At 45.5% G+C, this 24615-nt stretch overlaps 1 protein-coding gene across 1 annotated transcript in view; it reads left to right on the top strand.

Moving 5' to 3' along the window:
* Positions 1–3282: 3282 nt before the first annotated feature.
* The window catches only part of ddx41 (DEAD (Asp-Glu-Ala-Asp) box polypeptide 41), a 60818-nt gene continuing 39485 nt past the window's right edge, over positions 3283–24615 (top strand). Inside the window, exons 1-5 of the mRNA XM_078570628.1 lie at positions 3283–3369; positions 6176–6253; positions 13275–13431; positions 14041–14115; positions 16030–16090. Coding sequence (XP_078426754.1) covers positions 3343–3369; positions 6176–6253; positions 13275–13431; positions 14041–14115; positions 16030–16090 — 398 coding nt within the window. The 5' untranslated portion in view covers positions 3283–3342. The remainder of the gene's footprint in view (positions 3370–6175; positions 6254–13274; positions 13432–14040; positions 14116–16029; positions 16091–24615) is intronic.

Here is a 24615-nt window from a genome sequence, read left to right as displayed (position 1 = left end):
TGGTTCCACTTGTGGTGGAGACCAGAGCTAAGGGATAAATATAAGATAGTTACTAATAAATCCAATAAGGAATTCAGAAGAAACTTCTTTATCCAGAGAGTGATGAGAATGTGGAACACGATACCACAGGGAGTTGTTGAGACAAATAGAATAGTTACGTTTAAGAGGAAGCTGGATAAACACGTGAGGAAAAAAGGAATAGAACGATGTGGTGAAGGGGCGAGATGAAGAGGGTGGGAGGAGGCTGGAGTGGAGCATAAACACTGGCATAGACCAGCTGGGCTGAATGGCCTGTTTCTGTGCCATATTTTGGGGAGACAGTGGCATAGTTGTAATGTCACTGAACTAATCCAAAGGCCTAAGCCAATGCTCTAGGAAAATGGCTTCAAATCCCACCATGGCAACTTGTGGAGTTTAAATTCAATTAATAAATCTGGAATTAAAAACTAGTCTCAGTAATGGTGACCATGAAACTATCATCGATTGTTGTAAAAACTCATCTTGTTCACTCAGGTCCTTAGGGAAGGAAATCTGCCATCCTTACCTGGTTGGGCTTACATGTGACACCAGACCCACAGCAATGTGGTTGACTTTTAACTGCCCCCTGGATTGGCTGAGCAAACCACTTTGTTCAAGGACAAATAGGGATGGGCAACAAATGCTGGCCTTGCCAGCGATGCCCACATCCCATGAAAGAATAAAGAAAAAAATCCTATGTAATTCTGTGTATCTCCCATCAACTGAAACCAGGGTTGTGCATTTCACCTTAAGAACAGTGAATTCAAACAGGAAATCATTGATTCAGCTCTGTTTACCTCTATGTGATACTGCAGCACCTCTGAACAGAAGGAACCCATCATCAAGGTCAAAGCTAATGCTGGAGCTTGGAATAACATCCCACAAAATCTGGTCACTCCAAGTGGGGTGTTAATCCAAAATCAGGACTACAGACCTGGCTTGGTTTCCCACCACTGAAAATGTCTGTCTGTTTTGGAAAGAACCTGCCAAGACAGAGAAATTGAATTTGGCTCTACATGCTACTCTGGTTACATTATTAGCTACCTGAAAGCTGACAAGATAGATGATCTATAGTTGTTGTAAGGTGGTGCACGTCCTGACACACAGATCAGTGCAGTTGGAGCCCAGACCATCGGATGTTCCTCGCCATTCATTGTTCCAGCAATACCCTGCTTAATGCAGAATAAAGTTGGGACACAGTTTCCTGATCCCTGTTGTTAGGGGAAATACAGTAAGAATTTATTGAAAGGGAATGAATTACTTAAAATTTCCAGGCAGCCAGTGCTACCAAGCACATTAGCAGTTAAAGGTTACCAGGTGAACCTTGCACAGCCTTAGAGCCTGCAAATAACAGAAAGACCTTGGGAGCCGGACTGGAGTCAAAGGATGACAACAACATAGATTAAGTGTGCTCTTCAACAGATAAGGATGGGACAGGTGGTCCCAACCTAGACAGAGGGAGAGGTCTCTGCCGGCATAAAAGAGCATGTATGATGTAACCTATATGCTGACAAGATTGGAATTGGAACATTGTTCTTGTACGTGATCAGTAGTGTATAAAATAAGCTGTATGCTTGTAGTTTGGCAGAATGCTATCTCAAGTTGCCTTGAGATGGTTCTCTCCTTGCAATTGCTCGAATAAATGATTGTGACCTTTACCTGAGCCTCCTGTGGTCTGTTTGTCAAAGTTACCACAACACTGTCAACCCTCTAGACTCCAGTATGAGTGGAGAAACGCATCCCACATGTACCTAACACCACTTAGCTTTTGTGGCCTTACAGAAGCCATGCCTACACTTTAGCCAGAGTATAGCATTTTTCATGGAGCTGTGTCTAGTTGCAATAAAAGTTGGTGGGACCAAATTTCTGTTTGGTCCCATTGAAGGATAAGACATAGCCAACAGTTTGTTTGTAATGTGCAAGTTGATCTTGATCAGGTTACAGAGTTGCTGTGGTCAATCAGGCAAATCCCTATAAGCTTCCTGCTATGGTAGCCTGGATATCCTGAGATCCAGAGGCCAGTGAGTATTTGTCCTTTTTGTTTTCCATTTTATTTTAATGAATGTTTCTGTCTTAACCTTAGGTCCTTCATTCTGAATTTACATCATGTCCATAAGGAAGAAAACTGAGGAAAAGGCGTGTTGCTACTGATGCTGACTGAACATCTGATTAGGCTAACCACTGCAGTCGGCTCTTCAAAGTCTAGACACAAGTGGATCTGGAACTAATCAGGTGCACTTGTGCAGAATGACTGTTAAAAATCCATTGCTTTAAGAGCTCACTTACAAGATTGTGAGTGAAGCTGAATTTGACTGAGAGATGTCTCTCATGAGAAATTCACAAAGGTTAGTGTGTGTGATGGTGAGGTAAGGCTGTGTATCATCAGCATACATACAAAAACTAACACTGTTTTCGGATGTCGCTTGAGGGCAGCATGTAGATGAGAAAAGGAAAGATCCTTGGGGGACAGCAGAGGTAATGCTGCAAGAGTGGGAAGAGAAGCCATTACTGGTGATTCTTACGAATAGATAAGAATGCAATCACGTGTGCACAGTACCACTCAACTGGAGGACGGTGGACAGGCGTTGAGGGAAGTGCGGTCAACTGTGCCAAAGGCTGCAGATGGGACGAGAAAAAATAGTTTATCTTGGTCACAGTCACATAGGACTGGGAGGCGATGGTATCGTCGCTGGACGAGTAATCCAGAGACCCAGGGGAATGCTCTGGGCACCTGGGTTTGAATCGCACCGGGGCGGAGGGTGGTATCTGAGGTCAATAAAATCTGGAACTAAAATTCTAATGATGACCATGAAACCATTAAACCCGTCTGGTTCCAGAATGTTCTTTAGGGAAGGAAACCAGCCATCCTGACCCAGTCTGTGACTCCAGACCCACAGCTATGAACAAGGGCAATTAGGGATGGGCAATAAACACGGGTCCAGCCGCCGACACCCACATCCCGGGAATTAAAATAATAATAATCTCATTTGTGACTTTGCTCAGATTATTTTCACTTAAATGGAAAATTATTTCCTTTTTATTCCACAATCTATTCCCTTCCTTCCATCTGAGGCTTTTCAAATTTATTCCTTATAACCTGTTTCCTGAACCACGGCTGCGGGACCGGTTCCTGGCTGCTCACAACCCGCTCCGACCGCCTGTTGTCCTGGGTCAGACCCAGGCCTCCGGCCTTCCCCAGGAACAACCGCCCGGCCGGAACCATCATTCGAATCGGAAGCGGCGCCAGGAGCGGACGGACGGACGGACCGGAAGTGCTGCTGCCCGGAATTGTCGGACGGACCGGAAGTGGTGCGGCCGACAGTGATGGATGCTCAGAGCGGAACCGCGAAGGTAAAAAGCTCAGAGCGGCCCAGGGTGCGTGTCTGGGACAGGCTGCATTTCCGTAGCGCCATTCACCACCTCAGGATCTCTCAAAGATCTTCACAGCCAATGAAGCGTTTTTGAAATGTACTCCGACAGTGCGGCACTCCCTCAGTACTGACCCTCCGACAGTGCAGCACCCCCTCAGTACTGACCCTCCGACAGTGCAGCACCCCCTCAGCACTGACCCTCCGACAGTGCTGCACTCCCTCAGTACCGACCCTCCGACAGTGCAGCACTCCCTCAGTACCGACCCTCCGACAGTGCTGCACTCCCTCAGTACTGACCCTCTGACAGTGCAGCACTCCCTCAGTACTGACCCTCCGACAGTGCAGCACTCCCTCAGCACTGACCCTCCGACAGTGCTGCACTCCCTCAGTACTGACCCTCTGACAGTGCAGCACTCCCTCAGCACTGACCCTCCGACAGTGCGGCACTCCCTCAGTACTGACCCTCCGACAGTGCGGCACTCCCTCAGCACTGACCCTCCCACAGTGCAGCACTCCCTCAGTACTGACCCTCCCACAGTGCAGCACTCCCTCAGCACTGACCCTCCGACAGTGCGGCGCTCCCTCAGCACTGACCCTCCCACAGTGCGGCACTCCCTCAGTACTGACCCTCCGACAGTGCAGCACTCCCTCAGTACTGACCCTCCGACAGTGCGGCACTCCCTCAGTACTGACCCTCCGACAGTGCGGCACTCCCTCAGCACTGACCCTCCGACAGTGCAGCACTCCCTCAGTACTGACCCTCCGACAGTGCAGCACTCCCTCAGCACTGACCCTCCCACAGTGCAGCACTCCCTCAGTGCTGTCCCTCTGACAGTGCAGCACTCCCTCAGCACTGACCCTCCCACAGTGCAGCACTCCCTCAGTACTGACCCTCTGACAGTGCAGCACTCCCTCAGCACTGACCCTCCCACAGTGCAGCACTCCCTCAGTACTGACCCTCTGACAGTGCAGCACTCCCTCAGCACTGACCCTCCGACAGTGCAGCACTCCCTCAGTGCTGTCCCTCTGACAGTGCAGCATTCCCTCAGTACTGACCCTCCGACGGTGTGCTTCTTGGTCAGCACAGACCCTTCGACAGTGCGGCGCTCCCTCAGTACTGACCCTGCGACTTTGCAGCACTCCCTCAGTACTGACCCTCCGACAGTGCGGCGCTCCCTCAGTACTGACCTTCTGACATTGCAGCAGCCCCTCGGTACTGCCCCTCTGACAGTGGAGTGCTCCCTTTGTATTCACCTGGAGCTTCAGTCTAGATTTTGTGCTCCAGATTGTGGGATGTGACCCGAACCAGTTACTTTCTGATTCAATGGCAAAATTACTACTCGCTGAATGACAACTGACATTGAAATACATATATATCATTTGAAGCAACGTTATATAAAACAAATTCAAAATTTTACATATTGTTGGTGGCAAGTTATTGTGGACCTAGAACAGAAGGAGGCCATTCAGCACTTTGTGTCACTTTGACCATTCAGTGAGGTCACGGCTGATCTTTATTGCATTTCCATCGACAATCCTTGCTTCCATAATCTTCAATACCCTTGCCTATCAAAATTCTATTAGTCTCAGTTTTGGGATGTTTACTTGACTGCCAATCTTAACAGTTTTTCTGATACTTTGGAGCCAAGAGACTTAGACCAGATATTTTGTTGTGCAGCGTGAGGGGCAGTGAGGTTCAGGGGTCCTGTTTCTCATTTACATTCTTCCACTTAGCAATATAAAGCAAAAACATGTCAGGTTCCATATGTACATTGACAGCACCCAGAGGTACCTGATCACCCCCTCACTCGTCCCCTCCACAGCTCCTGCTTTGTCAGGTTGCTTGACTGATATCTAATTTGGATGAACAGAAATTTCTTCCAACTAAATGTGTGGAAGCCTGAGGCTCTATTGTCTATGATTCCCACCGCGCACTCTATTGCCACTGACTCCATCCCACTCACAGGCCACTGTCTGATGCTGAACCGGCGGATGGAGCGAAACTATTTCTTCTGGTGGGGGGATGCAGGACAAGGTGGCATAATCTTAAAATTGGAGCTAGGCTGTTCAAGAGGGAAATCAGGAAACACTTTTTTTTACCCAAAGGGCAGTAGGACCCTGGAAAAGGATATGTAGATACAGTTGGAGTTTTCAAAACTGATATTTGGTAATTTTTTGTCAGGAAGGGACATGGAGAAACAGTAAATTGAATTGATGCACAGATCAGTAATGTTCTGGCACAAGATAAAGGCAAAATATTGCGGATGCTGGAAACCTGAAACAAAAACAAAAAATGCTGGAAAAACTCAGCAGGTCTGACAGCATCTGTGGAGAGAAAGACAGAGTTAGCGTCTTAAGAAGAAGAATCATACGGACTCGAAACGTTAACTCTGTCTTTCTCCCCACAGATGCTGTCAGACCTGCTGAGTTTATCCAGCATTTTTTATTTTTGTTTCAGTAATGTTTTGATTGAGTGGTGGAACAGGCTTGAGGAGGTGAATGGTTGAATTCTGGTCCTTTGATCTTCCCCTTCAAATTGCTAGAAGCACAAGTGAGATCCCTGTGAGTGCCTTTGACAGTGCTGCACCCTGGTGTTATTCAGCTCCAACACCCTCACCATGTATAGTCCAAGTTGAGAAGGCCAGAATGTCGCATTCATTGCGCGGGGTTCCTCACAGTTCAGGTGGATAGGTTCACCCCAGGCCTCATGAGACTTCATTGGTGCCAATGCCTGGTACAGCAGTAACTGTGTGGTTTGTACAGTGAAGTGCTATCTTGTATTACAGCGCCCAGTCTCAGAGGATGAGGAGGAAGAGGAGGAATACACTCCATATGTTCCTGTTAAGCAGAGGAAACAACAGCTGGTGAGTGTTGATTGGATTTGAGTTTGAGCTGAAAGCTTTCACTAAGCTTGATTCTCTGCTACTACCATGTAGTTCCTGTCTTATCATTCTGGTTGCTTTGATACTTATTTTTTTTCAGTGGTGGTATGGAGATAGCAAATTCCTCCAACATCTATAGAGATTGGAGCATTTTGATCTGACCTTAATCACTCTGGTGAAGTGGCAGTAAATCTCAGCTTTTTCTAACTCTGTTTCCACTTCCAGTGCTGTGTTGCTGGGATTAGGAAATAGCCAAACAAGCTTAAGGATATGTTGCAACACCTTGGAAACTTCCAGCAGAGAGAGAGCTCAAGAGATCACCAAGAATCATAGAATAGTTCCAGCATAGAAGGAAGCCATTCAGCCTATTGTGTCCATGCCAGCTGTCTGCACGAGCAATTCAGCTGGTTTCACTCCCCTACCCTCTCCTGTAGTCCTGCCAATTTTTCCTCTTCAGATAATTATCCAATTCTCTTTTAAAAGCTACGATTGAATCTGCCTCCACCACATCCTGGTAGTTGTTGGGGATTCTATAATTAGGGGAATTGATAGCATCCTTTGTAAGCAGGATCGAGAGTCCCGCATGTATGTTGCCTGCCCAGTACCAGGGTGAGGGACATCTCAGACCGGCTTGAAAGGATATTGAAGAGGGAGGGGGAGGATCCAGTTGTTGTGGTCCACGTCAGGACAAATAACATAGGTAAGACTAGGAAAGAGGACCTGTTTGGGGATTATCAGGAACTAGGAACTAAATTAAAGAACAGGTCCTCAAGGGTTATAATCTCCGGATTACTACCCAAGCCACGTGCAAATTGGCATAGGGATGCGAGAATAAGGGAAGTAAACATGTGGCTAAAGGAGTGGTGCAGGAAAGAGGGGTTCCATTTTGTGGGGCACTGGCATCAGTATTGGAGCAGGAGGGATCTGTACCTTGGGGACGGTCTCCACCTGAACCGATCTGGGACCAATGTTCTAGCGAAAAGGGTAAATAGGGTGGTCAACAGGACTTTAAACTAGAAAGTGGGGGGGAAGGGAAGGGTAAAACTCCAAGAAGTATGACTGATGGGAAACAAAGCAGCAGGTTAGCGTGTGGGGGGGTGGATTCAACTTCATGGAAACTTATGAAAAAATAAAAGAAAGGAGAGCCCAGGAGAGGCTATTAAAGTCTCCAGAACACAAAATAGGACAGAGTGTTTGGAAAGGGCTAGGAATCTAACTTCAAGCACATTAGATAAAGGGACGGCAATGAGAAAGGGGACGGGAAATACAGGACTGAAGGTGTTGTATCTGAATGCACGTAGTATACGAAATAAGGTAAATGAGCTTGTGGCGCAGATTGAAATTGGCAGGTATGATGTGGGCATCACGGAGACATGGCTGCAAGGGGATCAGGACTGGGAGCTAAATATCCAAGGATATACATCCTATCCAAAAGGTAGGCAGGTTGGCAGAGGGGGTGGGGTTGCTTTGTTAGTAAGAAATGAAATTAAATCGATAGCAAGAAACGACGTAGGGTCAGATGATGTAGAATCTGTGTGGGTAGAGTTGAGGAACCGCAAAGGTGAAAAAATCATAATGGGAGTTATGTACAGACCTCCGAACAGTAGTCAGGATGTGGGGCACAAGATACACCAGGAGATAGAAAAGGTGTGTAAGAAAGGCAAGGTTACAGTGATCATGGGGGATTTCAATATGCAGGTAGACTGGAAAAATCAGGTTGGTAGTGGATCCTAAGAAAAGGAATTTGTGGAATGTCTACGAGATGGCTTTTTGGAGCAGCTTGTGGTGGAGCTCACTAGGGAACAGGCAATTCTAGATTTAGTGATGTGTAATGAGGCAGATTTGATAAGGGAGCTTAAGGTGAAGGAACCCTTAGGAGGAAGTGACCATAATATGATAAAATTTACCCTGCAATTTGAGAGGAAAAAGCTGGAATCAGATGTAACGGTATTACAGTTGAATAAAGGCAACTACAGAGGCATGAGGGAGGAGCTGGCCAGAATTGACTGGGAGATGAGCCTAGCAGGAAAGAAAGTGGAACAGCAATGGCAGGAGTTTCTGGGAGTAATTTGGGAGACACAGCAAAAATTCATCCCTAGGAAGAAGAAGCATACTAAAGGGAGGACGAGGCAACCATGGCTGACAAGGGAAGTCAGGGACAGCATAAAAGCTAAAGAGAAAGCATACAATGCGGTGAAGAGCAGTGGGAAAGCAGGGGATTGGGAAGCCTACAAAGACCAACAGAGGACAACTAAAAAAGAAATAAGGAGGGAGAAGATTAAGTATGAGGGTAAACTAGCCAGTAATATAAAAGAAGATTGCAAGAGTTTTTTTAGATATATAAAGGATAAGAGAGAGGCAAAAGTGGACGTTGGGCCGCTGGAAAATTACACTGGCGAAGTAGTAGTGGGGAACAAAGAAATAGCAGAGGAACTGAATAGGTATTTTGCGTCAGTCTTCACGGTGGAAGACACGAGTAACATCCCAAAAGTTCAAGAGAGTCGGGGGGCAGAGGTGAGTATGGTGGCCATTACCAAGGAGAAGGTGCTAGGAAAACTGAAAGGTCTGAAGGTGGATAAATGACCTGGACCAGATGGATTAAACCCCAGAGTTTTGAAGGAGATAGCTGAAGAGATAGTGGAGGTGTTAGTGGTGATCTTTCAGGAATCACTGGAGTCAGGGAGGGCCCCAGAGGACTGGAAAATTGCTAATGTAACCCCCTTGTTTAAGAAGGGAGTGAGGCAAAAGATGGGAAATTACAGGCCGATTAACCTGACCTCGGTCGTTGGTAAGATTTTAGAGTCCATTATTAAGGATGAGATTTCAGAATACTTGGAAGTGCATGGTAAAATAGGGCAAAGTCAGCATGGTTTCATCAAGGGGAGGTCATGCCTGACAAATCTGTTAGAATTCTTTGAGGAGGTAATAAGTAGGTTAGACAAAGGAGAGCCAATGGATGTTATCTACTTGGACTTCCAGAAGGCCTTTGACAAGGTGCCGCACAGGAGGCTGCTCAGTAAGATAAGAGCCCATGGTGTTAGAGGCAAGGTACTAGCATGGATAGAAGATTGGCTGTCTGGCAGGAGGCAGAGAGTGGGGATAAGGGGGTCCTTCTCAGGATGGCGGCCGGTGACTAGTGGAGTTCCGCAAGGGTCAGTGGGACCACAACTTTTCACTTTATACATTAATGATCTAGATGAAGGAATTGAGGGCATTCTGGCTAAGTTTGCAGATGACACAAAGATAGGTGGAGGGACAGGTAGTATTGAGGAGGCGGGGAGGCTGCAGAAGCATTTGGACAGATTAGGAGAATGGGCAAAGAAGTGGCAGATGGAATACAACGTGGGGAAGTGTGAGGTCATGCACTTTGGTAGGAAGAATAGAGGCATAGACTATTTTCTAAATGGGGAGAGAATTCAGAAATCTGGACTGCAAAGGGACTTGGGAGTCCTAGTCCAGGATTCTCTTAAGGTTAACTTGTAGGTTGAGTCGGTAGTTAGGAAGGCAAATGCAATGTTGGCATTTATTTCGAGAGGACTAGAATATAAAAGCAAGGATGTGCTGCTGAGGCTTTATAAGGCTCTGGTAATACCACATTTAGAATATTGTGAGCAATTTTGGGCCCCGTGACTCAGGAAGGATGTGCTGGCCCTGGAGAGGGTCCAGTGGAGGTTCACGAGAATGATCCCAGGAATGAAAGGCTTAACATATGAGGAACGTTTGAGGACTCTGGGTCTATACTCGATGGAGTTTAGAAGGATGAGGGGGGATCTGATTGAAACTTACAGAATACTGAAAGGCCTGGATAGAGTGGATGTGGGGAAGATGTTTCCATTAGTAGGAGAGACTAGGATTCGAGGGCACAGCCTCAGAGTAAAGGGAAGACTTTTTAGAACAGAGATGAGGAGAAACTTCTTTAGCCAGAGAGTGGTGAATCTATGGAATTCATTGCCACAGAAGGCTGTGGAGGCCAGGTCATTGAGTGTATTTAAGACCGAGATAGATAGGTTCCTGATTGGTAAGGGGATCAAAGGTTATGGGGAGAAAGCGGGAGAATGTGGTTGAGAAACTTATCAGCCATGATTGAATGGCGGAGCAGACTCGATGGGCCAAATGGCCTAATTTCTGCTCCTATGTCTTATGGTCTTATTCTCAGTGCATTCCAGGTCTAAACCACTCATGCATTAAAAAAATGTTTTCCTCGGGTCAGCTTTGATTCTTTGCCACCATCTTGAACCTGTGCCCTCTGGTTTTTGACCTTTCATCAAAGGGAAGTGTTTCTCCCTATCTACTCTGACTAGATGCATTGTGATTTTGAACACCGCTGTTAAATCTCCTCTCGACCTTCTCTTCTCTCGGGGCAAAAGCTTCTCCAATCCATCCACATAAATTAAGTTCCTCATCCCTGGAACCATTCTTCTGAATCCTTTTTACACCCTCTCTAAAGCCTTCATATACTTGCTAAAATGTGGTGCCCAGAACTGGACCCAAGACTCCATTTGAGGCCAAAACAGCGTACTATAAAGTTTCATCATAACCTCCTTGCTTTTGGAATCTCTGCCTCTATTTATAAAAGCCCACAACCCCATATGTCATCTTAACCATTTTCTCAACATGCCCTGCCACCTTCAACAATTTATGCTGAGTAAATTGGACCTTTGCTGTCTCGAGTTTACAAGAATGAAAAGTGATCTCATTGAAACATACAATATTCTGAAGGGGCTTGACAGGGTAGACCCAGAGGTTGTTTCCACTTGCTGGGGAATCTAGAAAACAGGGATGCAGTCTCAGGATAAGAGGATAATCATGTAGCACGGAGATGAGGAGAAATTTCTACACTTAAAGGATTGTGAATCTTTGGAATTCTCTACCCCAGAGGGTTGTGGATGTTCAGTTGTTCAGTATATCCAAAGCTAACAGGGCCATATGATCTCCTGCTCCTATTTCTTACATTGTTGTGTTCTTGAGTTCGGTTAACAATATGCATTGCATGGAGTGAAACTTTGGTCTCTTATAGAGCCAGTGTGTTTTTTCTTTATTCGTTCATGGGATGTGGGTTTCACTGGCTGGGCCAGCATTTATTGCCCATCTCTAGTTGCCCTTGAGGTGGTGGTAGTGAGCTGCCTTCTTGAACCGCTGCAGTCCCTGTGGTGTAGGTACACCCACAGTGCTGTTAGGAAGGGAGTTCCAGGATTTTGACCCAGTGACAGTGAAGGAACGGCGATATATTTCCAAGTCAGGATGGTGAGTGTCTTGGAGGGGAACTTCCAGGTGGTGGTGTTCCCATCTGTCTGCTGCCCTTGTCCTTCTAGACGGTAGTGGTTGTGGGTTTGGAAGGTGCTGTCTAAGGAGCCTTGGTGAATTCCTGCAGTGCCTCTTGTAAATAGTACACACTGCTGCTACTGTGTGTCGGTGGTGGAGGGAGTGAATGTTTGTGGACGTGGTGCCAATCAAGCGGACTGCATTGTCCTGGACGGTGTGCAGCTTCTTGAGTGTTGTGGGAGCTGGTGTCCAGGCAAGTGGAGAGTATTCCATCGCACTCCTGACTTGTGCCTTGTAGATGGTGGGCAGGCTTTGAGGAGTCAGGAGGTGAGTTACTCATCGCACGATTCCTAGCCTCTGACCTGCTCTTGTAGCCACAGTATTTATATGGCTAGTCCAGTTCAGTTTCTGGCCAATGGTAACCTCCAGGATGTTGATAGTGGGGGATTCAGTGGTGGTAATGCCATTGAACATCAAGGGGTGATGGTTAGATTCTCTCTTGTTGGAGATGGTTATTGCCTGACACTTGTGTGGCGCGAATGTTACTTGCCACTTGTCAGCCCAATTCTGGAAAATGTCCAGGTCTTGCTGCGTTTGGACATGGGCTGCTTCAGTACCTGAGGAGTCGCGAATGGTGCTGAACATTGTGCAATCATCGGCGAACATCCCCACTTCTGATGTTTGATGGAAGGAAGGTCATTGATGAAGCAGCTGAAGATGGTTGGGCCGAGGACACTACCCTGAGCAACTCCTGCAGTGATTTCCTGGAGCTGAGATGACTGACCTCTAACAACCACAATCATCTTCCTTTGTGATAAGTATGACTTCAACCAGTGGAGAGTTTTCTCCCCGATTCCCATTGACTCCAGTTTTGCTAGGGCACCTTGATGTTACACTCGGTCAAATGCTGCCTTGATGTCAAGGGCAGTCACTCTCACCTCACCTTGGGAGTTCAGCTCTTTTGTCCATGTTTGAACCAAGGCTATAATGAGGTCAGGAGCTGAGTGGCCCTGGTGGAACCCAAACTGGGCATCAGTGAGCAAGTTATTGCTACGCAAGTGCCGCTTGATGACCCCTTCCATTACTTTACTGATGATGGATAGCAAACTGATGAGTCGGTAATTGGCTGGGTTGGATTTGTCCTGCTTTTTGTGTACAGGGCATACCTGGGCAAGTTTCCACATAGCTGGGTAGATGCCAGTGTTGTAGTTGTACTGGAACAGCTTGGCTAGGGCAAATTCTGGAGCACAAGTCTTCAGTACTATTGCCGGAATATTGTCAAGGCCCATAGAGTTTGCAGTATCCAGTGCCTTCAGCCGTTTCTTGATATCACGTTGAGTGAATCAAATTGTCTGAAGACTGGTATCTGTGATGCTGGAGACCTCTGGAGGAGGCCCAGATGGATCATCCACTCAGCGCTTATGGCTGAAGATTGTTGTGAATACTTCAGCCTTGTCTTCTGCACTGATGTGCTGGGCTCCTGCATCATTGAGGATGGGGATATTTGTGGAGCCTCCTACTCCAGTGAATTGTTTAATTGTCCACCACCAGTTGTGACTGTCACTGCACGTTGATCAGTAAATGTTTTTTTGGACTGAATTTTGAAGGCTGCAGTGTGGGCCTAATAATGTATAGATCTGAAATGAATGCTGGGAAAAACCATTGGTTAAAACAACCTCTGTCCAGAAAGATAATGCAATGATTTAACCCTGAATCCTGATTGTTCTCTTTGTGTGACCAGATGGAGAAGTTGGTGCGAATACGCAGGAAAGTTGCCTTGGATGATGATCAGGACAGTGGCAGTGACTTCAGAGAGGATGATGGGGATGGCCCACTGGGGCCACGGTCCAATATCAGCCTGCTAGACCAACACCAGCAGCTGAAGGAGAAGGCGGAAGGTACAGCATTTCTACCCCAGTAATCATGTCAGGCAGACCTGGAGAACTGTCTATTCTGTGGAAGGGAGGGGCTAACCCAGTTATCAGTGAGTGACTTAACATTGAGGACTGTCCAATTGAAGTAGTCCTTTGACAAAATGTGGAATACTGAGCAGACTAACACTCAGTGTGGAATATGGCGCAGTCTGACATTCAGCCTGGGATATGGGCCAGTCCAACACTGAGCGTGAGACTTGGGCAAGTCTGACAGCATTGGATATGCGGCAGTCCGACATTCTCTGTGGGATATGAGCCACTCAGACTAATACTCAGCATGGGATATGGGGCAGCCTGACACTCACTGTGAGATATGGGGAAGTCTGAAACAGTTCGGGATATGGGGCTTCCTGACTGACACTCACTGAAGGACATTCGATGTGGGGTATAGGGCAGTTTGAAATTGACCTTTGTAATAGAGGGCAGCCTGACAATTGCTGTGGCAGAGTGGGGGGTGCGGGGTGGGTCTGATTTGGAACAATTCAGGGTTAAATTCAGTGTTTATGTTCATGTCTCCTGGTTTTGAATCTGGATTTGCTGCTGGGTGCTCACACTTTGGTTTGTGTTTTGCAGCACGTAAAGAATCTGCGAAAGAGAAACGTCTGAAAGAAGAAGAGAAAATTCTGGAAAGTGTTGCTGAAGGAAGAGGTCAGTTTAACTGTTGTAACTATTGGACAGAGAATGTTACATTGAATCCACAGCATAGTTGATCTGTGCTGGTATTTATGATCCACACCAGCCTCCTTCCTTTCTAAATACCTGTCCTCAGCCCTCCCCCTCTATTCCCACCACACCCTCCATATCTCTCTATTCAAACCCTGCCCTCCATATCGTTCTGTTTTAACAAAAATAGAAAACTGAAGATCTTTGGGGTCCCTTGGAGCTCCCCTCACAGATGCATGGTGCCCAGGAATTCTACTTTGAAATAGTTCTGCTCGAATGCAGTGAAGACAAACTGCACGTGACTGACGGAACGTCAGTCAGAAGAATGGTGACCTGAGGAAGGTGTCCGTATTCTCTGGTGTGATTCACACAGATGTGTTTGAAAATCGCTGTCTTTGAATAGATTTGAATTTCGAGAAAATGGGAGACTGCGAGGGACTGGCAAACAGTCTGAGACAGAAGTGGAGAAGGAATAGAAAGTGTGATAAAGTATAAAATGTGGAAAGAACATAATAAAAAGGGACAGGAGTCGGCCATTCAGCCCTTCGAGCCTGCTCCACCACTCAATGAGATCATGGCTGATCTTCTACTTCAACCCCATTTTCCTGCACTATCCCCGTATCCCTTGATGTTTTTAACATTTAGAAATCTATTGACCTCAGTCTTGAACATACTTAATGCTGAGTCTCCCCAGCCCTTTAGAGAATTCCAAAGATTTACCATCCTCTGAATGAAGAAATTCCTCCTCAACTCAGTCCTAAATGGCCTGCCCCTTAGTCTGAGACTGCTGTCTCCTGGTTCTAGCATGGACCCTGTTGAGCCCTGTAAGAATTTTGTATGTTTGAATGAGATCACTTCTCATTCTTCTGAACTCCAGAGAATAAAGGCACAGTCTATTTAACCTTTCCTCATGGAACAACCCCTTCATCCCAGGAATTAGTTTGGTGAACCGCAGAGGGTATTGAAAAGAGATGTCACTCTCCTCATGAACAATGCACCATTTGCTATAACTCAAAGTCTTAGAGACTAGAAGGTCCCACAGTTATATCTTGTCTGTGCTGCGGTAGTTAATGTCTGATTTAGGTATGCCAAAATATCAGCCGGGATTCATGCCCTTGATTGTCATCCAGTGAGCCCTGCTGTGACTGTGTGTGGGTGTCTAATAAGGATATGGCTCAGACTTGGCAGTGATCTCCGTGTTCACTCCTGAATTGCTTGGCCAAAGCCTGAGAGATATTGCTGTGTGTGGAGTCATATAATCATACAGCACATTAGGAGGCCATTCAGCCCATCATGTCTATGTCCGATCTTTTGAAGAGCTATCCAATTAGTCTCACTCCCCTGCTCATTCCCCATAGCCCTGCAAATTTTTCATTTTCAAATATATATATCCAATTCCCTTTCGAAAATTATTCTGGAATCCGCTTCCATCGCACTTTTAGGGCAGTGCATTCCAGGTTATAACTCAGTGTAAATACATTTCTCCTCATCCGACTTCTGTTTTTTTTGCCGATTACCTTAAATCTGTGTCCCCTGCTTTACTACGTCATCTTCCCGTGAGTTTATTTCTCCTTATTTACTCTATTAAAACCCTCTGAACATCTCTAATAAATGCTCCATCACCTTCCCTGCAAGGAAGACAGTCTCCCCTTTGGCACTTTTGCCACCTGACATTGCAGGCAGATTTTCTCTGCTCTGCCCAGACCACAGTTGCTGTGAGTGTCCCTCTGAACGTTGATAGCCACTCCTAGGCTTCTATTTCTGGAAAACTCGCTTGGCCACCAACAATTAAAAAGAAAACAATTCTTGTTATGATTCTACCACAGCAAATCATGGGCTCATGCTGAAAGGGAGACATTGGCAAGCTGTGGTCAAACAATGCTTTCATTTCTTTTGTAGCTCTGATGTCTGTGAAGGAAATGGCGAAGGGTATAACCTATGATGACCCAATCAAAACCAGGTCAGTATGAATGCTTCCTGATTGAATTATTCTGGTATTTTCTGTAAAAGATTTGAGAAACTGGTGAAAATGTTGAACTTGCGATGCAAACTACTGTTTAACTTATAAATCAAATATATTGACATTGGTATAAATAAGATCTTTGTGATTACAAACCATGAGGAAAATGTGCCGATAAACAAAGAGCGGAGACGATTTCTATTAGCATTAGGTAAGGAAGATGAGCAAAAATTAGTTAAAGGAAAACTGAGTTTGACAAATTTAATGGGGGTGTAGTCAATGTGGACATAGATTTCCAGGAAGCTGCTTAAATGTCTCAGAGGATGCTTGTTACGAACTGCCTCTGCTGCTTCTCCCTACCCCAGTTGGTCCCTCACCCTCATCCTATCCATGTAAGTGCACTATCCCACCTCCCCCCCCAACCCCCTGCCAAACACCTGCAGGGCTGCCCACTAACCCCCACCTTGGTGGATATGCGCTCCCTGCTCCCCAAGGTTCATCCCGTTCCATTGGTTTGGCTTCTGCCTGCCTGAGTGCGTCTGCCTTGCTCCAGCAGGTACATCCATCACATTGGGGAGGCGGAGGCATAGTGGTATTGTCACTGAACTGGTAATCCAGAGACCCAGAGTAATGCTCTGGGGACCCGGGTTCGAATCCCACCACGGCAGATGGTGGAATTTGAATTCAATAAATACCCGGAATTAAAAGTCTGTTGATGACTGTGAAACCATTGTTGACTGGTTCACTAATGCCCTTTAGGGAAGGAAATCTGCTGCCCTTACCTGATCTGGTCTATATGTGACTCCAGCAATGTGGTTGACTCAAAAGTGCCCTTTGAACAAGGGCATTAGAGATGGGCAATAAATGCCCATGAATGAATTAAAAAAACACAGTGGGTATCTCCACTTTACAGGCAGTATTCAGCTGCCCCAATTGCAACACTGTCCTGTCAAACCAAAGACAGGACTCGACACAATTGCTGCAGCCCATCCAATCTCCTCGTGTTAACACGTATGTTAACACGTGCCCTGTGTAGTTGGAATACCGAAAATATGACCAGGTGACACTGTTCGTATGTCAGTATGGTGTTGAGCAGAGAATTGTGTAGCCCTAAGCATGTGAATATAGTTCTTGGAGTTAATAAAGACTTAGTTAACCTACGGAAGACTACAGAGACTTCATTAAGACATTCAGAGCTGTAACATCTCACAGTTTGGAGGCAGCAAGGGGATAAAAACCCGGAACCTTGCTAAAATGCAGAGGCAAACTGAAATGCTCGTAAACGGATCGAGAACCAGTTTTAAAGTGTTTTGCAAAAGAAGCAAATGCGAGGTGAGGAAAAACTTTTTCACACAGCAAGTTTAGAATGCACTGCCTGGAAGTGTGTTGGAGGCAGGATCAATTGAGGCATTCAAGAGGGCATTGGATGATTATCTAAATAGAAACAATGTGCAGGGTTGTGGGGGAAAAGGCAGGAGATTGGCACTAAGTTAAAATGCTCAAAGAGCCGGTGCAGACTCGATGGCCGAAACGCCTCCTTCTACACCGTAACGATTCTGTGAATTTGCACATAGACTGGGTTAACCAAATTAGCACTAACGCTGTGGGGGAGGAATTCCTGGAGTGTGTACGAGATGGTTTCTGGAGCAGTACATTGAGGAGCCAATTAGTTTGGCTATTTTTGATTTAGTGTTCTGTAATGAGAAAGGTCTAATTAATAACCTTGCTGTAAGGGAGCCTTTGGGAAATAGTGATCATAATATGATAGAATTTTGCATTAAGTTTGAATGCAATATAGTTCATTCTGAAACTAGTGTCTTAAATCTGAAAAAAGGAAATTATGAAGGTGTGAGGTGCAAGTTGGCTTTGGTGGATTGGAAAAATAGATCAAAAGATTTGCCGGGTAATGGCTAGTACTTAAAGAAATACTACACGGCCTAAAACAGATATACATTCCTCTAAGGCATAAACACTCGGAAAGGTAAATCAACAATGATTAATGGAAGAAGTTAAAGATTGCATTAGATCAAAGGAAGTGGCTTATAAGGATGCAAGAAAAAGTGGTCAAGCTGAGGATTGGGAGCAATTTAGAACCCAGCGAAGGAGGACCAAGAAACTGATTAAGAAAGGGAAAAGAATATGAATGCAAACTAGTGAGGAACATAAAGGTGGACTGTAAAAGCTTCTTTAGGCACTTGAAAAGGAAAAGATTAGCTAGGACAAATGTGGGCTCATTGTAGGTGGCGACAGGAGAATTTATATTGGAGAATAAGGAAATGGCGGAGAAACTAAACACATTTTGTGTCTGTCTTCATGGAAGAAGATACTGAAAATCTCTCTCAAATGCTCGGTGACCAAGGGACTTGTGAAACTGAGGAAATAAAAGAAAGAGGTAGCACTTGAAACGTTAACTGGATTGAAGGTTGATTGGATTGAAAATGTAGAATCCATATGAGTGGAGGTAAGAAATAACAAGGGGAAGAAGACACTGGTGGGAGTAGTCTATAGGGCCCCTAACAATAGCTATACTTTAGGACAGAGAATAAATCAGGATATAATGAGGGCATGTATAAAAGGCAGTACATTAACCGTGGGTAACTTTAATCTTCATGTAGATTGGGAAAATCAAATGGGCAGAGGTAGCCATGAGCAATAATTCATAGAGTGTATTCGGGACAGTTTCCAAGAGCAATATGTTGTGGATCCGACCAGGGATCAGGCTATTTGGATCTGGTAATGTGTAATGAGGCAGGTTTAATAAATGATCTCAGTGTAAAAGATCCCCTAGGAAACAATGACCATAACATGGTAGAACTTAGCATTCAGTTTGAGATTGAGAAACTTGGATTTGAAACAATTGTGCTAAACTTAAATAAGGGTAATTACAAAGGAATAAAGGCATATTTGGCTGGAGTGGACTGGGAAAGGAGTTTAGCAGAAAAGACGGTTCATGAACAATGGCAGACATTTAAGAAAATAGTTCATGACTCACAACAAAGATATATCCCAGTGAGAAAGAAGAATTCTAGGGAGGGGATAAACCAACCATGGTTAACCAAGGAAGTTAAGGATAGTATCAAATTGAAAGAAAAAGCATACAATGTGGCAAAGATTAGTGGATGCCAAAGGATTGGGAAAGTTTTAAAAACCAACAAAAGATGATCAAAAAAATAAAGAGGGAGAAATTAAACTTTGAGGGTAAACTAGCAAGTAATATAAAAACGGACAGTAAGAGCTTCTTTAAGTATAGAAAAAGGAAGAGAGAGGCCAAAGTGAACATAGGCCCCTTAGAGAATGAGGCTGGGGAAATAATAATGGAGAACCAGGAAATGGCAGAGGAGTTGAACAAATACATCAGTCTTCATGGTAGAAGACACCAATAGCATTCCAAAAATACTAAATAATCAAGAGGTAAAAGAGGGGGAGGAAATAAATATAATAACTATCACTAGAGAAAAAATACTAGGGAAGCTAATGGGACTAAAGGCTGATAAGCCCCCTGGACCTGATGGGTTGCATCCTAGGATATTAAAGGAAGTAGCTACAGAGATAGTAGATGCCCTGGTAGTAATCTTCCAAGAATCCTCAGATTTTGGAAAAGTCCCAGAAGATTGGAAAACTGCCAATGTAATGCCCTTATTCAAAAAGGGAGGGAGACAAAAAAAAGTAACTATAGGCCAGTTAGCTTAACATCCATCATTGGGAAAATGTTAGAGTCTATTATAAAGGATGTAATAAGACCATAAGACATAGGAGCAGAAATTAGGCCATTTGGCCCATCGAGTCTGCTCCGCCATTCAATCATGGCTGATAAGTTTCTCAACCCCATTCTCCTGCCTTCTCCCCGTAACCTTTGATCTCCTTACCAATCAAGAATCTATCTCTCTCGGTCTTAAATACACTCAATGACCTGGCCTCCACAGCCTTCTGTGGCAATGAATTCCATAGATTCACCACTCTCTGGCTAAAGAAGTTTCTCCTCATCTCTGTTCTAAAAGGTCTTCCCTTTACTCTGAGGCTGTGCCCTCGGGTCCTAGTCTCTCCTACTAATGGAAACATCTTCCCCACGTCCACTCTATCCAGGCCTTTCAGTATTCTGTAAGTTTCAATCAGATCCCCCCTCATCCTTCTAAACTCCATCGAGTATAGACCCAGAGTCCTCAAACGTTCCTCATATGTTAAGCCTTTCATTCCTGGGATCATTCTCGTGAACCTCCTCTGGATCCTCTCCAGGGCCAGCGCATCCTTCCTGAGATACGGGGCCCAAAATTGCTCACAATATTCTAAATGTGGTCTGACCAGAGCCTTATAAAGCCTCAGCAGCACATCCCTGCTTTTATATTCTAGTCCTCTCGAAATAAATGCCAACATTGCATTTGCCTTCCTAACTACCACGTCAACCTGCAAGTTAACCTTAAGAGAATCCTGGACTAGGACTCCCAAATCCCTTTGCACTCCAGATTTCTGAATTCTCTCCCCATTTAGAAAATAGTCTATGCCTCTATTTTTCCTACCAAAGTGCATGACCTCACACTTCCCCATGTTGTATTCCATCTGCCACTTCTTTGCCCATTCTCCTAACCTGTCCAAATCCTTCTGCAGCCTCCCCGTCTCCTCAATACTACCTGTCCCTCCACCTATCTTTAAGCATTTAGCATAATATAATCAAGCAGTGTTAGCATGGCTTCATGAAGGGGAAATCCTGCCTGACAAATTTATTAGAATTCTTTGAGGAGGTAACAAGCAGGATAGATAAAGGGCAACCAGTAGATGTAAAATATTTGGATTTCTAAAAGGTGTTCGATAAGGTACCACTCATAAGGCTACTTAAGATAAGAGCCCATGGTGTTGGGAGTAGTGTATTACCATGGATAGAGGATTGACTAACTAATATAAGACAGATAGTTGGGATAAGGGGGGGATTTTCAGGATGGCAACCTGTAACTAATGGAGTGCCACAGGGATCAGTGCCGGGGCACAATTATTTGCAATATATATCAATGACTTAGATGAGGGAAGTGAATGTACTATTACCAAGTTTGCAGATGATACAAAAATAGGTGGGAAGGTAAGTGTTGAGGATGACACAAAGAGTCTACAGAGAGATATAGACAGGTTAATTGAGTGGGCAAAAACTTGGCAGATGGAATATAATGTGGGAAAATGTTAGTTATGCGTTTTGGCAGGGAGAATAGAGGAGCTGAATATTATTTAAATGGAGAAAGACTTTGGAAAGCTACAGCACAGAGGGATTTAGAAGTCCTCGTGCATGAATCCCAAAAAGCTACAAACAAGTTCAACAGGTAATGTGGAAGGCAAATGGAATGTTGGCCTTTATTTCAAATGGAATGGAATATAAAAATAGGGAAGTCTTGTTAAAACTATACAAGGGACTAGTTAGATCACACCTAGAATATGGAACAGTTTTGGTCCCCTTATCTAAGGAAAGATATACTGGCATTGGAGGCAGTCCAGAGAAGGTTCACTAGGTTGATTCCGGGTATGGAGGGATTTTCTCATGGAGGAGAGGTTGAGTAGGTTGGGCCTGTACTCATTGGAGTTCAGAAGAATGAGAGGTGACCTTATTGAAACAAATAAGATTCTTAGGGGGCTTGACAGGGTAGATGCTGAGAGGTTGCTTCCCCTTGTGGGAGAGTCTAGGAACTGTGGCTATGATGATCATCAGGAGATCAGGGTGTTTTACTGGGACTTGGGCCTCTTGAGGGGATTCCGGTTCAGTGTCCGGCACAGACACTGGCACAACTGGGGTGTTCCAATTTCTGTTGCTAGATGCTTCAGGTTGGCCCAGCAACAGGCAGGCAGTCTGCTCCTGAACTTGGTCAGCCTTTCTGTGCCTGGATGGTAGGAAGATGGCCTTCTGGAAGGGGCCTCTCCTGCATCCATACCAGGTAGGCTACAGTGCTGTAGTCTGGGGGCTTGTTTGGATCATTTTAAATGCAGTGGACAATCCGGTCAGGTTGTCATGCAATTCTGCATTAGGGTGGGTGAGTCTGGGGTCCAGTCTGATTGGAACCCCTCTGCTGGTCAGTTGGGTAGGAGGCTCCATGTCATTTGGGACACTACTGTCCTCTGGTGGAGGGTCAGCTCTCCTTGTACCTCCTGGTGGCTTTTCAACTAAGTGAGGCATTACCCTGACTCCTTCTCGGCCATATTGGGAGCTTTCCTGGTCCTCATTTAAATTCGTCATAAAGCTGTGAGCTAAACCAATCATTGGCTTCCTAGCTGGGCCTTTGGCTTTGGAGTCACATCCCCTGGATCACCAGTGCCTTCAAATGGAGGTGCTGCTCCAGCTACGCGCTTTGTGACTTTTCGACTGGGGAAGGCATCTCACTCCCTATCTGCTCATCGGTTTGGAAACTCCTTTTGTCCCTATTTAATGTCAGAAAGAAGGTTTCTGCCAGCCACACTTCAGGCAATTCCGTAAACTTTTCCTTTTCAGGTTTAAAAGCTTATCTTCCTTCAGGTTCTTCAACTATGTGTGGCATCTCCCTTACTATGTCTTTCTTTGCTCTGGGACTTCACTGGGGTTAGGGGGTGGGGTTGGCAGGGGAGGTGGCCAGGGGGTAGGTCCCTCTAACATCTGGAACTGAGTGGCCCCTGTGTCCCAGAGCAGTACAATGGACTTGCTCACATCCTGGGACGGGTAGGGGGACACTGTTCCTGAAAGGACAACACTCCGGAACCTCTCCTGCAGTTTGTGTGGCTCAGGCACACACAGTGCCATGCCATCCAGGGGTAAGTTTCTGTCGCGAGAGTGTCTGCTGTGTTGCACTACCCACTGGGGTGTTTTTTAGGGCCTATTCATATGGAGCCCTATCAGCCCAACAGGCTTCCCCTGTAATCTCCAGCATTCAGGCTTATTTTATTGCAATGAAAACACACTGGACTCCGGGGGTTCTCCTTTCGGGCTGCAGAAGGGCTTCTTCTACCTTCCTTTGTGTTTTCTTTCCTGGGTGGAGAGTCTTTTCTATCTCGATCGTACTGCTTATCTTTCCAGTGCTCATGGTTTAGAAAGGGTCTGCCTGAGTTTCCAGGCCTATGGATGAGAGCATGGCTGTCTGCTGTGATGGCTGAATCCCTAACTGGGAGAATTCTCTGCTCCTTTAAGGACACATCAGGTGTCAGCATGGAGTAGACCTCTCGGGATCTCCCTGACAGCTGCTTTTGAATTAAAAATGTCCAGATATCCTTCCCCTGTGCTCCCTTTTTTCTTTCTCCTTCTTGTTCCCTTGCCCGCTCTCTTTATCTTTCCTGTTCCTTCTCCTGAAATTCCAGCTGCAATTTGAGTTTTTCCAGTTTGAACTTGGCTGGGGGTGGGGGCTGCGGGAGGTGTGGAGGGAGATTCGGAGTCATAGTTGAGCTCTACGTCTAACTGCTCTATCGGTAACGTGAGATCCAAATGTTCTACCAACAACTGGATCAGTTCACTTTTCATCACTTTACTGGGCAATTTTAACTGTACCCCCTGAGCTACTGCTTTAGTTGTTCTGTGCTAAGGGCCTGTAAAGTTTCACTGTTCAAATTCCCTTATTTGAACCACATCTTGGAATCAAAAGTTGCTATTTTCTTAGTATTGGGGAAAAGGAATTTGCTGTGGTAAGTTACTGTGTTTTAAAATTTGTTCCATGCACCGAGATTTCCCTTTTTGGTTTCCAATTGGCTCTTTTATGTCTTAACTTGGACTCTGGTCAAATTCAAATGGGTGATCCCGAATTTGAGCTCCCAATTTCTGTTATGGACAGGCTGTTAATTTAAACAGCCCTGATTCCTCCTCTCGTCACTTGTCCGTAAACAGAAAGGTGTTTTTTTTAAATTCATTCATGGGATGTGGGCTTCACTGGCTGGGCCAGCATTTATTGCCCATCCCCAATTGCCCTTGTGAAGGTGGTGGTGAGCTGCCTTCTTGAACCGCTGCAGTCCATGTGGTGTGGGTACCCACAGTGCTGTTAGGAAGGGAGTTCCAGGATTTTGACCTAGCGACAGTGAAGGAACAGCGATATATTTCCAAGTTAGGATGGTGAGTGACTTGGAGGGGAACTTCCAGGTGGTGGTGTTCCCATCTGTCTGCTGCCCTTGTCCTTCTAGATAGTAGTGGTCATGGGTTTGGAAGGTGCTGTTGAAGGAGCCTTGGTGAATTCCTAAAGTGCATCTTGTAGATGGTAGATGCTGTTGCTACTGTGCGTTGATGGTGGAGGGAGTGAATGTTTGTGGATATGGTGCCAATCAAGCGGGCTGCTTTGTCCTGGACAGTGTCAAGCTTCTTGGGTGTTGTGGGAGCTGCACTCATCCAGGCAAGTGGGGAATATTCCATCACAATCCTCACCTGTGCCTTGTAGATGGTGGACAGGCTTTGGGAGTCAGGCGGTGAGTTACTCATCACAGTATTCCCAGCTTCTGCTTTTGTAGCCACAGTGTTTATATGGCTAGTCCTGTTCAGTTTCTGGTCAATGGTAACCCCCAGGATGTTGATAGTCGGGGATTCAGCAATGGTAATGCCATTGAAT

Source organism: Cetorhinus maximus, chromosome 24 (genome assembly GCF_964194155.1).
Source record: "Cetorhinus maximus chromosome 24, sCetMax3.hap1.1, whole genome shotgun sequence".
NCBI lineage: Eukaryota > Metazoa > Chordata > Chondrichthyes > Lamniformes > Cetorhinidae > Cetorhinus > Cetorhinus maximus.
This window is presented reverse-complemented; position numbering and strand designations above follow the sequence as displayed.